The sequence below is a fragment of the Cynara cardunculus genome (genome assembly GCF_001531365.2).
Source record: "Cynara cardunculus var. scolymus isolate 2C chromosome LG 7, CcrdV1, whole genome shotgun sequence".
Taxonomy (NCBI): Eukaryota; Viridiplantae; Streptophyta; class Magnoliopsida; order Asterales; family Asteraceae; genus Cynara; species Cynara cardunculus.
In genome coordinates this window covers 4,718,814-4,734,424 of record NC_037534.1, presented here as the reverse complement: position 1 = coordinate 4,734,424, position 15,611 = coordinate 4,718,814, and the positions used below count along the sequence as shown (strand labels likewise).

General features: G+C 29.8%; 1 protein-coding gene across 1 annotated transcript; it reads right to left on the bottom strand.

The window, feature by feature from the left end:
* Nucleotides 1–12,720: 12,720 nt before the first annotated feature.
* On the bottom strand, nucleotides 12,721–13,777 carry LOC112515496. The gene is made up of 3 exons (XM_025122354.1): nucleotides 13,389–13,777; nucleotides 13,204–13,299; nucleotides 12,721–13,107 (listed from the first exon to the last, which is right to left on the bottom strand). The coding sequence occupies exons 1-3, from the start codon at nucleotides 13,626–13,628 to the stop codon at nucleotides 12,910–12,912; spliced, it is 534 nt and encodes a 177-aa protein (XP_024978122.1). The 5' UTR covers nucleotides 13,629–13,777; the 3' UTR covers nucleotides 12,721–12,909.
* Between the last annotated feature and the right edge of the window lie 1,834 nt (nucleotides 13,778–15,611).

Sequence of the window (15,611 nt, the reverse complement as noted above, 5' to 3'; positions counted from 1 at the left end):
ATATATATATATCTATACTATATTATAAAGCATTTGCCTAAAACTCTTAAAAACTCTTAAACTCTTAAAACTCTTAAAGACAACATCTATTGCTAATGGTACAACCTGTTAAAGCCATCCCTAAACTCGTTCATCCCTAAACGATTTTATCCCTATCCGATTTCATCCATATCCTATTTCATCAAATACAGGATAAACATCTCATTTTAAATATAAAAAATCTAAAATATAATTAGGATAATTATTGAATTCTAACAGAATACTTAATTATTATCTTTATAAAATTTATAATATTAAACCAAAAATAAATTATTTCATTATTAAACTTAAATTAAATTATAATAAAAAAATAAATTACATAAATTAAATAAAAAATGAGAACTTTTAAATAGTTGATTTGATATTAACATTGATATTTTTTTTTCAAGTTTTTATGATATCTTCACATTTATATTTTTATTCAAAAATAAAATTATTATTTTTTATTAAAAACACATAATCTATACTATATTATAAAACATTTGACAAAAAACTCTTAAAACCCATTTTTTTTTGCATAAAATACTGTTTATTAATACATATTACTTATTACCTAAGATTACAAGTAGATTGTGCATTAGTACAATTATCAAAGCTYCATATTTGAATTCGTGTAACTAACTGCAGATAAACATAATCAAATACAGAATAAACATCTCATTTTAAATATAAAAAATCTAAAATATAATTAGAATAATCATTAAGTTCTAACATAATACTTAATTATTTTTATAAAATGTTATATTATTAAACCAAAATAAACTATTTCATTATTAAACTTAAATTAAATTATAATAGAAAAAAATAAATTAAAGAAATTACATAAAAAGTAAAAACTTTTAAATAGTTGATTTGATATTAAAATTGATATAATGTTTTTCAAATTTATATTTTATTAAAAAATAAAATCATTATTGTTTTATTTAAAACGCATAAAATCGTATTATAACATCGATAGAGACAAAGAATAAAATAGAACATTAAAATCAAGATGTGTCTCGCTGCATTGCGCGAGTACTCTTCTAGTATATATATATATATATATATATATATAGAGAGAGAGAGAAAGAGAGAGAGAGAGAAAGATGGTTTGTACAAATAAAAGTTATAGTGAGAAGATGAGAAAAAAACTTTCATATATATTCAACTATATTTACTTACCTATTTTTATCATTATGACCGAAACTTTAACAAATTCATGCATGTGAAAATGATTAAATGTGTGTAAAAGTTCATGAAAGTGACTTAAAATTGAAAATAAAGATATATGAATATAATTAAATGTACATGAATGAAGTTTAAGGTATCGAAAGTAATTGAAAAAATTAATGTAGATTAAAAAGTCAACTTATACAAAAGTTTAGAAATGTTATCATTATTCCCACCATAACTTTTATACTACGACTCAGGTCGCACTATAGGTTGTCTGCGTCTATGATTTAGCATCACATGTGATAGTCTTGGTGGATTATAGTATCATATCAACAACCACCTTATCACATATGATAATACTAATTGTGAGGGGACTTTGTGTGTGTGTGTGTGTATATATATATATATATATATATATATTTGGAATCATGTGAGACCAAGGGTTTTTCATGAGACCCATAAGACCAATTTTCAACCCTTAGATTAGATCTACAATCTAAACATTCATAATCACAAAATTGTCACGAGACTTCTCAATAATCACAAAATTGCCACCGTACAACTTTAGACTATTAGATTATTAGTTTATAAAGTTGATCAATAAACATAAGTTGGTCTTACGGGTCTCACGTAAAACCCTTGGTCTCACGTGAACTCAACCCTATATATATATATATATATACCTTGGTCTCACGTAAATTCAATCCTATATATATATATATATATATATATATATATTAGCATGAATATAATTATATAATTTATGATATATCATGCGGATTAGCCGATTGTCAATGCCCACTAAATGGTGTGCCTATCGATTTATTAGCAATGAATTAACATGTCAGATTGGATTATTTCAACTTTTTAATTAGTCAGCTGGTTTAATCGTGTTATTTCCTGATCTAATACAATTCAATTTCAACTATATTAATTGACAGGATTATATATTAACAACAAATACCCTACCATTGTGTTGACAAAGTTATATTATATCATACTGGTTGAGATTCTAAAGGATGTGGTGGAATATCTCATCTGTTCAAGGTTCGATTACAGACATACCCATCGATTATGGCTAATGAGTTTATCATGACTGATTTCTTACGGATGGAAATTGTGAGGCGAGAAATGGAAGATTGGAAGAGATTGTTGTGTAGGTGCATGAACTTGACCTGTTAACGTCCCAAAATGTCAGTCAACCACAATATACAAAGTCTACCAAAAGTGAGACACGTTAACAAATAACAACCCAACAAAAAAGCAAGTCATTTAAAAGAACTTCGTGTCTCAAATGTCAGTCCTGGCTAACAACGTTACTATAATTATACATACTTTATTTTCAACGGTATCTGAATTATTGGTAGATTTATATTTTTTTTAGAGGTTACAGATTTAAACCTTACAAAATATAGGATTGTCAGTGAATTTTATCAAATATAAATACTATTCCCTCCGTCTCAAAATATACGACCGTCTTTCTGTTTATGTTTGTCACAAAATAAGTATTAGTGCTCCAAAGGTCAAAAGTGTACCAGATGTTCAAATCCAAAGAGAAATAAAAATCCCTTTGTGGCCACGGAGGTTCAAATGCGGTGACTCCGGGCTATCTGCAAAACAGGTGGTCGCCCTGGGATTAGTCGACTCGCATAGCGGGTTAGATATCCAGGTTAATCATAAATAAATAAATAAATAATAAGTATCCACTTTTAAAAGTAATGCAGAAATATTTAAGAGTTGTGAAAAGAGAAATTAAATAAGGGTATATATGTCATTTGGTTAACATAATGGTGTAACAATTATACATGCATAAAATTGTAAGTAATTTCAATTGTGGACACTTATTTTAAGACCGATGGAGTATATAGTTTTAGATACAATAATTTGGGCAGAAGGTTGATTCAAAGGTAGGCCTAGTATGGTGCATGCGGTAGCACGAGTCACCGCTTCCTTCCTCCGTCGTAGTGTAAAAAAATTTATAGGATCGTGAATGGTGTCACCGTACAATTTTCCATATGTTTTCTTGAAACTACAATAATAACACAAATTTCTCTCGGTAGAGTTGGTTTGCACGATCTTTTCTCCACTTCCAAACGTGGGTTTGAATCCTATTTGCATCATTTTTTTTTTTTTAGTTTTTAAGCTTTTAGTTTCATGTTTATCATTTACCGAGAAAATTTGGGATAAAATAGTAGAGCACTATAAGAAAAGAAAAACAAAGAAGTAAGGAAGAACTGAATGAATATGTGTAAAGGGCATTGAGATGAGTAATGGTAGTTGTACATGGTGCAATAGTAGTAGTACATGCACAGCACAATGGCCAAGAAAAACCCAATGGTGCAAAGGGTTTGTAGGCTTTAAACAGGAGAGGAGACTGGCAAAACATGCATCTGTAGATGTTGTTATGAGTGTCTTTTATGGGATAAAACAACAAAATTATGAAGGTAATTATATGACTGACTCATTCCTTCCTCTGTCTCCTACCCCTTTCATTCTATCTGCTGGAATTTGCACTCAAACTTCTTTTTCTTGCAATTATGTTGTCACAAAATATTTAATTAAAATTAGTTACTATTTTAATTAATATATTATTTATTTATAAAATTCAAATAAAAATAAAAATAAAAATGGAGAAAATCATTTGCAGTTCAACCAGATCCAACCTAACTCATCCATTTATACTTGGTAAAAGACTATGATATTAAGAAACATTGAAGGGAGTAAGGTTACTTCACATGTGAATAAATAAATGAATAGGAGGCAGTTAGAATCAAATTAAGCTCACTGTCTAGAACATTTATGTGAATCAAATAAAGGGCACATGTCTTCCCCAATAGTTTTAGCACAAAATAGGGGTCAGAAACTCTAACTGAAAGTACTGATAAAAAGACAAGATGGTTTGCCATATTTCAACCAAACCATTAAGTACTATATATGTCTTCAAATCAAAATAGCTGATTTTCAAGTGAACAAGTACCTGTGAATAATGCAGGCACCAAGTGGTGAATTTGGTACAAGAATAGTTCAAATAACTCCCCAATGCTACAACATTAGATGCCTATGGCCCTATGCAATTAAAGTATCATCAATTTATTCAATACATCACGCTATCACTACTAATAAATATATATATATATATATATATAGGCTCAAACGAGATCAGAGTCAAAATTAGAGAACACGGAAACAGCCGAATCACATGTGATTACAGAAAACAATCAACATAAGGGGTGTGCGGACGACTTGGCCCACGAACTAGATTGTAGCCAAGGTCGCACAAAGCATATATATATATATATATATATATATATATATATATATATGCCGGATAAAAAATAAAAGGCTTAATATTATATAAAGGAAAGGAAAGGTTAAAAGTAGATCCATATGTGAAATATTGAAAAAACCTAAAAAATCTTTGTTTGAAGATGGCATATGAGAAACAACATTAAAGATTATTCGTATGAGTTTACATATGCATCTTCAAGGGATTTTTCCAAGAGTTCTCGAGTTAAATGACCATTTCTCTCATTCAAATTGGCCTCCTAACCATTTCTCTCCCGGGTTGACCAAAATGTCACTACTTCCACAATATCCAAATCCGCAATATTGCAGACCTAGCTAAAGACCAAAAATTCAACACAAATATGCAACTGCAACGGCCAAAGATGCAATTGTGACGGTAAACTGGTTGAGTTTGACATTTTTTTTGTCTTTTAGCTAGGTCCACAACATGTATTGTGGATGTAGTGAGATTTGGGTCAACTCGGTAGGGAAATGGTTAGGAGGCTAATTTGAATGAGGAAATGGTCATTTGAGCTAATTTCTTTTTTATTTTCAAAGATTCATATATACACCTTCCCTTAACCTTGCTTTCTTACATTCTCTTCAATATTCAAGCATTCTTATTTGAGCCTCTCAATATATATATATATATATATATATATATACACACACACACACATGAATGATCGTGTGAGAATAGAAGTTAAGGTAAAAAAAACGTAAGAAGTGATGTGGACCCTTAATTGTTTTTAATCCCAAAACAACCCATGAATTGAGCTTTAGAAAAGAATTGATCTATTGTATCTCGTTCGCATTGATCTAGTGGTGTGTGTGTGTGTGTATAGTTGGTTTCCAGTAAGAATATTGGTTATTGTGAAATGGGTAAAAAGGATCTCCACCTTTGAATCAATCTTACTTGAAGATCAATTGAAAATACATTTCGAAGATAATTCATGGGTTATTTTAGGACTTCATTTGAACCATTAGGTCAACACTAATTAAAAGTGATCCAAGGTCTAAATCTCTACTTACACTTCTCACTTTAACTTTTATTCTCACACGATCATATATATATATATATATATATATATATATATATATATATATATATATATATACTCACACACGTATATTAAGAGTCCAACATCACTTTTAGTAGTGACTTTTTAAAGTTCGTTTCTAGCTTTTTCAAATAAGTTCATTTTCAACGGTACCAACGACCCGGACTTGAGCTCATATGGGCCTATATCATGTCACACCAAGGCTTCAATCTTTTTTATGAGACGATTCAAGTCCAAGCCCAGTTTTCCACACTTGGCATGCCACAAACAAAAGCCCAACCATAAATAGCTTCTAGCTTTTAGGTGTGTTTAGTATGTGGTTTGGACCGAACACGATTGGATGAGACCGGATTTGGACATTAATTGCCATAACGAAAATAAGGTAGGCATGTAAAAAAAATTATGAAAGGTTACAGTGTTTTAATTTTACATGAGTAATTTAGTAATTAACTAAACTTGTCTCATCTCTTTGGTTTTTGTTCCAAATATTTCAGTGGGACAGGAAAAATGCATTTTTGTCCCCCCTCAGTCATGTCCAATCCAGTCTAATTGTCGCACCAAACGTGGGACAACAAATTTTTGTTTTATCATGTCTTGTCTCGCATACCAAACACACCCTTACAAGCCAAGCCCGTGCATAAATATCTTTTCACGAACGAGGAAGTTCAGGCACAATTCGACTTCTGAACCCTGGCTTCGAACCAAGAAACCAGACCACCCGCAACTATTATGAGCCAAGAAAATATACATAAGAATATGATACACTCAATCTAATTAGTTGATCATGGGGCAATTTAAGACGATCTCCAGGATTGAGAACTCAGAAAGTGTAGCACTTATATTAGGAACAATTTTAAGAAAATCTCCAACAACTTCTCTAAAATAGAGAAAAATGAAGTTTTTGAAGGGTTCTTTTCAGCAAAAAAGATCCTGTAACCAACATTAAGCACCTATAGTGCACCAAGGATTGAGAAATTTATTGCATATAAACAAAACCAAAATCAAGTTTAGCAATCTCGGACATATTAACAACTTTCCGGAGACATAAATAAGAACCCAGCCGCAAAAAAAAAAAGGAGCTATAAACAAAACCAAGCACACAAAGGCAATGATACTCATTAAGACAGGATTCGTAAAACACTTAAAAAGGTGCCAGGTTAAGCCTTAAACCAGCTACCGTAGATGAAGGGCACACAACTATAATATAAGCAACTAAGCACAACAAGAAACAAAACAATAAATACATGTTTCCAGAACACAAACTCGTGCAGCAAACTCATGGTAAGATAACTTTGATACTTCTCTTTTTCTTCCTCGATTGTTATTTGAGCTTTTTTTTTTAATCTTTTTTATTACTAGTTAGTAATTATTATTTGTTTGCTTATTGTTAATTATTATTTGATTTTTTTTTGTATTATTAAGCGCTAGGATTTGTTAATTTTAAAATGTTAATTTGGTTTGAGGTTTGTTGTAAATCGATTTGTTTTTTTGTTTATTATTGATTGCTAGGGTTTGTTGTTTAGAAAATCAATTCGTTTATTGTTAAATATGAATTGTTTATTGGTTTGTTGTTATTACTAAATTCCGACCTCCATCACCAAAATTCCTGAATCTGCCACCCGATTCAAGGAGTCCTATTTCAATAACTATTTTTCTACTCAGAAAAACCTCCAACAATTTCATTATAACACCAACAAGCCATGGATCAAATAGTAGTTTGGGTATGCTAAGAAACAAAAGAGATACATAATCTATAAGCTGTCTCTGCACCATAAACCCCTTTGGCCCAGTTTTCTTGCCTTCAGCGATATAGTAATATGAAGAAGACAAAATTGGGAAACAATAATTATGATAATTTATTCATTCAAATTTTCCCCCTATTTCGGTAATGTTATTACTTGAATTCAAAGTTCGTTGTTACTTCAAGTGGATGAATCATAGCAATGGAATAAAGTTAGGGATTCATTGAAATTCTCTTAGTGCAGAGCAATCACTTAGAAGTGGCACAAACTGCTTTCATAATCTAAAAATCGTAACTGCTCAACATGGATCTATGAGACTATGACTTCAACTGTCCACAGTAATGTGTATTGCCACTACTGTTACATGCTACCGCTTGCCGGAAATTTCATGTTTCAATGCCAAACCTTTATCCTGTACGGTTTGGAAATGAAACAAACTCCTCAATGAAGTTGAAACGAAATAAATTAGGTTTTTCATTAAGAGAAACAGTAACCCTGAGATAGCTCGTAAAAAGCCACATAAAATTTCCAGAAAGCGGTAGCATCTAATAGTAGTGGCAAATGATTTTATCCGATTAATCCTCCAATAGTCCTTCTCAACAACGAAAATTAAATAGTAAATAACCAAATTATACTGAGGAATTGGTGTCCATTAGAGCTGGAAGTTATCTTACCTGAAACTGCCGGTGGAAAGCGTGCGGCTGGAACGGAGACAGTGACCTTGAAGTGTGAGCGACAGTTAAGGAGAACGTAGAGCACGGAGGAGAGAGGTGGTGGAACACCGGAGTTTACCGACCTCGGTCGGTAACCGCGGCGCCAAGCCATTGTTTCCGCTTTAGGAGTGTTTTGCGATCGCTTGTTTAAAATAAATTAATGATTTTTTGTAAAACTTATCATCAAAATACATGGTAATAAATCGGAGTTCTATAAAAAAATGTTTGAATTAGTTTATACGGTATCAAATATAATAAGTTGATAAGTTATTTTTCAGTGTTTAACAAATTTTGCTTATACATGTAAAATTACCAAAAAAGACATAAAGAAAGAACGAACTATTGTCGAAGGTCTCTTATGTGATGAAGAACCCTAAACCCTTTTCAAAAAGTAATTTTGAAGGAAGAACGCTAAACCTTTTTCGATTTTTCTGTAAAAACTTGTTGAAGGTTTCAATAGAAGGTTCGATTTTGATTTCTGTAGGTGAAGGTTTCGATCTCCGTAGGTAAAGGTCTCGACCGGTTTATGTTGATGGAGAAGAAATCACAACAAGAAATCTGGTTCGATTTTTGTAATTGGTTCGAATGTGTGATTTTGATCTCTGTAGGTGAAGGTCTCGACCAGTTTCTGTTGATGGAGAAGAAATCACAGCAAGAAATCTGGTTCGATTTATGGAATTGGTTCGATTTCTGAGGAATTGTTGGAGTTACCTTGATGAACTGGTTGCTTGAGGAAGAAGACGTATGAACTGGTTAAAGGAAGGAGGCGTACGAGGTTAAAAAGGTAAATTAGTTTTCAAACCTAATAAATTGAATCCGATAAGTTAAAGGGGAATAACTTATCAAAAACTCATTATTACCAGTTTGACACCGATATAAGCATCTCCCCCCTCCCCATCTAAACACTAAAAACCATTCTTCATATCGGCTATCACGTTGCTGACTATTGCTATCAATCTTCCTATTTTTGATCTATTTTTAGAGGGTTACAAGTTTAAAACATTTCTAGTACGTTACAAATATTTTTTTTTTTTTTTGTTAAAATGATGTAAGTAATCAATTTTTAAAAGTTCGATGGTTTGTTGTATTGAAAAAAATGTTCATAGACTTAATCATTCAAAATGAAAAAGTTTAATGATTTTTTCATTCAAAAAATTAGTTTGTGGTCTTGATCATCCAAAATGAGAAAAATTAATGTTTTTTCCAATCAAAAAAACAGTTAAAGGACTTAATCATTTAAAATGAGATGTTTAGAAATTTTATAAATTATGAAAAATTTGCTCCAACAACTATGTTAAACCCTTCTTTAAAATATGAAAAAAAATAACATATATCTATTGGAGATGCTCTTATAAATTTTATTACAAGTTTATAACTACTCAAATACATTAATTTTTCAGTATGATCCTGTTTTATATAATATATTTAATTACTAAAAAATGTAACAAACATAGCGAGATTGACAAATTTTAAACTCTACATGAATTTATCGCTATTTTACACGACCAAGATTTAAAAAAATGCATAAACTATGTTTGTCAACCAAATTTATTCAGTGGTCGTAATGTAATTAGTTAGTGTGGAAAAAGCGAACGAACCCCAGATAGAGAAAGCGGACCAAGGGGAGATTCCACTGGCCTTGTTGGGTCACTTCACTGTCTACAAGCTTTGCCTTTTCGGACTAATGGTTGATTGGTGGAATCATCTCCCCTTTAACGACGGAGCCAGGACAATGTGGACAAAAATATTTTGAGAGAAAGACATAAGTGGTTTCCTTGGGGACAATTTCTCTCATTGAAGACCTATTGATTCTAAAAATTGTGGATCATTCGGAAAGTCTTTGCAACCGAGTGACATGCCATATTTGAATAACGATTAGGCTTTTCGATAAACATAGAAGTATTTTTCGTCTTAAATCTCACATCTTGCGATGAGACTAAGGCTATGTTTGGCAAACTAACCGATAAACAAATCATTCTTAGCAAAACTAGCTGATGAGAAGGTAAATGACCAAAAATGATGTCTTGAAAAATTAATCAATTAACTAATACAAACAAGAGGGTAAAAAAATTTAAAAAATATAATATTTTGATTGAAATAATTTCAAAATAAATTATTATATAAATTATAATATTTGAATTTACTCAAAAAAAAATTAGAAAAAATATGTTATTTATGATTTTAATTAACTGTTACGTATAATATAAATAAAAATAAAATTGATTTATCTCACGTATCCTAATTAATTTTTATTTTAGAAAAATATATTTAATAATTAAATTAAATATTTTATTTAAATTATTTAACATATTTTTTTTATCTATGAAACAAAATACGTATGACTTTTAATCTCTATGTTATTTAAATATTATTAAAATTGTTATATATGTGTTTTGATAACTAAAATATTTAATAATAATTAAAATAATTAATATTTGAAAATAATTAATATGATTAATAATTATTATAATTGATTGATATATAATATTAGTGTATAATGTAAAATTAAAATTAATTAATAATTAATTTTCAATTTATTAATATTAGTAATATTTAAATTTTATTAATAATAAATAATAATAAACATTAATGGAAGTTATAATTGAAAAAATGATTATAAGCTATTAAAACGCTACTTGGAGTAGCGTTTCAATAAGCTAGCTTATAAGAAAGTTTATGTGCATCCAAACGTGTACCCATAAAATAAACTAGCTTATAAGTTATCCTATTTTTGCCAAACAGTACCTAAGTGTCGTACATCATGAATTCATCGTGATAGAAACCTGTTAATATTAATATCGTCGATATCATGAGATTTCTTTATTTTATAAAAGTATTATTCATAAACCGATAATTTACAGTCATGTTTGATAATCACAGACAAACTTATTTTCTGAATTGAAAAAACCATGGATGGCTGATAAAATAATTTGTCGAAACACTGCTTGCCTACTCATAAGTTTCATAAATTTTTTATCACTTTCTTCCAATTATGCGTCTCATACTTATTAATTGTTATTAAGCATTAATTATTTTAATTTTACTGTAAGATAATAAAGTAGTTATTAAAGTTGAATATAGTCAAAAAGGTTTTTAACCTAGCGATATCTGAGTTTTTGACATACTAGGAGGTCAAGGGTTCAAACTTCACCAAAGGTGAAGAGGGTGTGCAAGTTTATTTCTTCTATTTACCATATACAAATATTATATCTTTAAAAAAATTGAATATAATTTTTTTAAAGATTTTGACTATTGATACTCTATTAAATCAATTTTTGTACATATTATCATTTTATTATTTTCAATTCATCAAATTAATAACCTACATAAAACTTTACAACGATAGTTTTTATAGAACCCATTTTATAGGTCCCGTATATAATAAAAATTAAATAAATATATACATATTAATAATTACATGTGCTTATAATTCAAAAAAATATATAAAAAATTAAAAATTACCATTTCACACGAACTCCAAAAATATAACGAAAACTTTTTATAATAATAGTTCTTATAAAAAGCTAAATTTACAGCTTATAAGAAGATGTTTTAAGCAACAGAGTACACGGTACAACTGTATGCCCACATGGATCAAGTACGGAACATCGACGCATCGACATCATTGCTTTAGACCTTGAATACAAAGACAAAACATACGAATTCAATTCAACATACAGTATTATAATATATGATATACTTAAAGGGTTAAATACGCGAAATAGCAACATACTTCTACAAATTTTTTTATTATAACATTAAATTTTTCAGTTTTTTTTTATTACAACAATTACTTTCAATATATTTTTTATTAGATGTAGTACTTTCAAAAATTTACCTATTATAGCATTAGTTAACATTTTAAATTAAATTTACTCATTATACAATGTCTTTTTGCCACCTCATCGTTCATGTAGCCTGTCCACATGTACAATAATGCTGACATGACATTTTTTTTACTAATATTCTACTTTCAAAATTACTTTATTATAACATTACCAATTTCTATTACAATATTAACTTTTAATTTTAATATCTTTATCATTTAAACATTATAAGTTTAATCAAACATGTTTACTAAAAATTATAATATCAGAAACTAAACATGTTTATAAAAGAAAACTATTTCACGAATAAAAATACTCATAAAAAATCATTCATTCATCGAATTTATCATAAATTTCATGACTTATTTTGTAATGCCAAAAACTAAACAAATAAAATATGTTTTTAAAAAAAAAAAAAAACTCACCCTATTCATATTCATCTAGAATATTATAATAATTTTTTTTATTAAAGTAGTTGATATATTTTGCCATATACCTAATTATAATGATGCATGTGTCATATTATCTTATTCACATGTGAATACTCACAATCAACCAAATGCAATCCCAATGTTACCAACTTTATTTTGGTACCCAACTTTACTTTTTAGTATTTTTTGTACAATCATATAACGTGTTATGAAAACCGTACTTTTTGATGATTAAAAAAATGGAAAAAAACCGTGTATTTACATAAAAACGTTTATCAAGTCGCGTTATCTCACCGGATGAATATAGTAAAGATCAAGTATCTTATTCGATAAAAGCAAAACAAGGACCATAAGTCTTACCCGATAAGTAAATAATAGTGTTAAATTTTATCAATAAACATTTACCTGATAAGTGTTTAGGAAACGACTTTTTACATTTAAAAAAAATTGTCTAATATGAAAATTGAGTTGGTTAAAAAAGAGTCACACTTGGCTATTTCAACATTAATTTTTATTTAAAATACATGATTAATCTTACCCAGTTCATAAATATATACTTTTCATATAAAGTACGCAAACTCGATTACTAAAATCGAAGATGACGATTCGACGAGCAATGATTAATCCTTCAAAACCCACATAATTCAATCACGAAACCATCAATTAATCGAAGACGATGATAATATTTGCAGTTGATCATAGTAATCATCACTTGAAGGAACCCAATCGTTTGTTGCAGGGTTTGATTTGAAGATATGATCTCTGTATCCGCCATTAATTCCGATCTGCAACCGGAGATCGTATAAACCATTATCTCCGGTTTCCTCCCTTGCTACCTTTATAAATCCATTCCCTGTCTGCAATTCAACAACCCCAATCAAAAACATTTGCTTAATGATTTCATCAAATGATTCATTACATTAAATCGATGGAAAAGAACAACAAAAACAAACCGTGTGATGCTCTTTATCAATTGAAACCAACTGTTTGTAGTATCCGGTCTCCACGAACTCGTCTTCCACCGTCGTATTACCACCGGAAACTACACCCTGTAATCGTCAATTCGCCGATTAAAAACGATAAATCATCCACAAATCATAACTTAGGATTTTACAGGGAAATTATAGGGGAAACGCACTTGAGGTTGAGATAAGAGGGATCGGAACTTGAGAAGCTCTGGAATAATAGCGATTGCTTCATCGGAGAGTGGTTCCGGTGAGACGTAATCGGGATCACTGCGGTTGGGTTTGGGAGGACGTTTGGGGAGAATTGAATCGAAGTGAGATCTAACTTTTTCGGCGATCTGAAGCTGCTGATCGGAGTCGATTATCTCGTCGCTACGGCTGGGTTTGACGGTGACGGTTGGTTGTCCGACCATGATTACGACGAGAGGAGAGATGTTGACTAGCTTCGGAAAGCGGTGGGGTGAGGGGAATAGAAGCGCCAGAGGTGGATTTTATATCTGGTTTTCAGAGGGTAGCGAAGTGTAATAATTGAAAAGTTGAAGGGTATTTGTTGTACAAATTTTTGGTAGGATTGGGATAAACTATGGGCTGCTTTATTATTGAAAAGCCAGATTCAAATTATAAAGTTCTAGAATATTCGATAACTTTTTCGTAAAATTAATTAAAATAATCATTTTTAACGGTTGGTTTCACCTCTTATCCAATTTTTTACAAGGTTTATTAAAACAGTTTTAGGTCTACAACTTTAATTTTCTTTTGCGGACCTGAGTGAAAAATGTAAGTTTGCTGCGCATATGGGTGAGAAATGTAAACTTTTTACGAATCTGGGGGGAAAATGTAATTTTTTTGCAGGCAAAGGTAAAAAGTGTAATTTTTTTTTATCTTTTACGGGGTCCATAATTGCAGACGTGGGTTTTACAAACCTATAACTATTTTAGTTAACTTTGAGAAAAAAATAACTAGGACCTGAATAAACTTTGAAAAATAGTTATTTAAAAAGAATTCCCATATTTTATTTCATTTTAAACATTATGGCATTTATATTATGAGTGAGTTTAGGGGAATCTAAAAAAACTGAGGAACATTGACTATTTATCTATGCAGTATATACACAATAAATTAAGGATGTTTAATGGTATTTATGCATGTTGTGTATATTTGTAAACATAACAAATTTCTTGTATACATATGTGTATATCGTATATGAATGGTTAATAAGGTCATAGAATGTCACTCAGTTTTTATTTTTTTTTAATAATTTTTTTTTCTAAACTTGACCCTTCATTATTATAATTGTTACTGATTCTAAACAGACACCGTTTTTGGAGCACAACAAGAATTTTTATTCACAAGTAATGTCAGAGGTGTTCGATCACTGATATTCGAACATTGTTCTCTTTCCTTTGTAAGATGATACACAATAGCTAATAATCCGTTTTTGGGGGGAGAGACACTATTTCAACGATCGAGTCACAGGTATCTGACATATTCCTAAGGCTTTTCAAAGTGCTTATTTAGGAGTTAAACTTCTATTTATCCATATTTTGAGTCATAAAAAGAAAAGGAAATAAAGCATGCTTTATTTTATTGGAGCAAACATATAAATGAATGAGCTGAGAGGGGTCGAATTTATCATTTAATTACAATATTAAGGGTTTAAATTCGTTTTGAACAAAAAAATGTCAAATATTACGTCAAGAAGAGGCTGAATGTAAATATCATAAATTTTAGGAGGCCCAATGTCATTTGTTTCAAAGATGGAGGATCTATTTTGCCAACAATACATCTCTGTTTAGAGATGGCGACCTCACAACCAAAAGTCGTGGTTTGGGCACGATTTCTAGTATGCCAAAACTCTTGCATACTAGTATAGGAGAATTTTACTCAAATAGTTATTTGATCAAAGTGATTTCACTTTTTAGTCATTTTAGAAACCATTTTTCTTAAATAGCTAAAGTTTACGCTTATATTTTACACAGAATGGTGGTTTCTGTGTAAAGTGTGTTTTCAGGCAAAAAAAAAAAGAATACATTTTTACGCAAAAAGAAAAATCTCTAAGCAGAAAAGGGTTTTTGCATAAAAATTGTTAAATATTTTTTATACTTTATACCCTTATAATTACTTATTTAATTTACTTTATATCTCTTACCTTTTCATTTTTTTACATCTTTATTATATTAACACACATAACCGTATATTGGAAAAAATACGTTTTTTTTACAAATTATATCATTATAATTATTTCATCAATGCGTTCAAAATATCATAAATACGTATGAATTATTTTTATAACTTACAATTTATACCTTTATAATTATTTATTTAATTTTTTTCGTCTAAAAATATATTTTATGAAGAATTTATACAAAAACTACCTTTTTGCGTAAAGTTTAAGT

What these genes read in the sequence shown, in the direction of transcription:
- LOC112515496 (XM_025122354.1), bottom strand. Translation starts at nt 13,628, where the DNA reads ATGGTCGGACAACCAACCGTCACCGTCAAACCCAGCCGTAGCGACGAG. An exon ending in CCCTCTTATCTCAACCTCAA is followed by an intron (nt 13,300 to 13,388) that starts GTGCGTTTCCCC and finishes TGACGATTACAG; the next exon opens with GGTGTAGTTTCCGGTGGTAA. An exon ending in TTGATAAAGAGCATCACACG is followed by an intron (nt 13,108 to 13,203) that starts GTTTGTTTTTGT and finishes GTTGAATTGCAG; the next exon opens with ACAGGGAATGGATTTATAAA.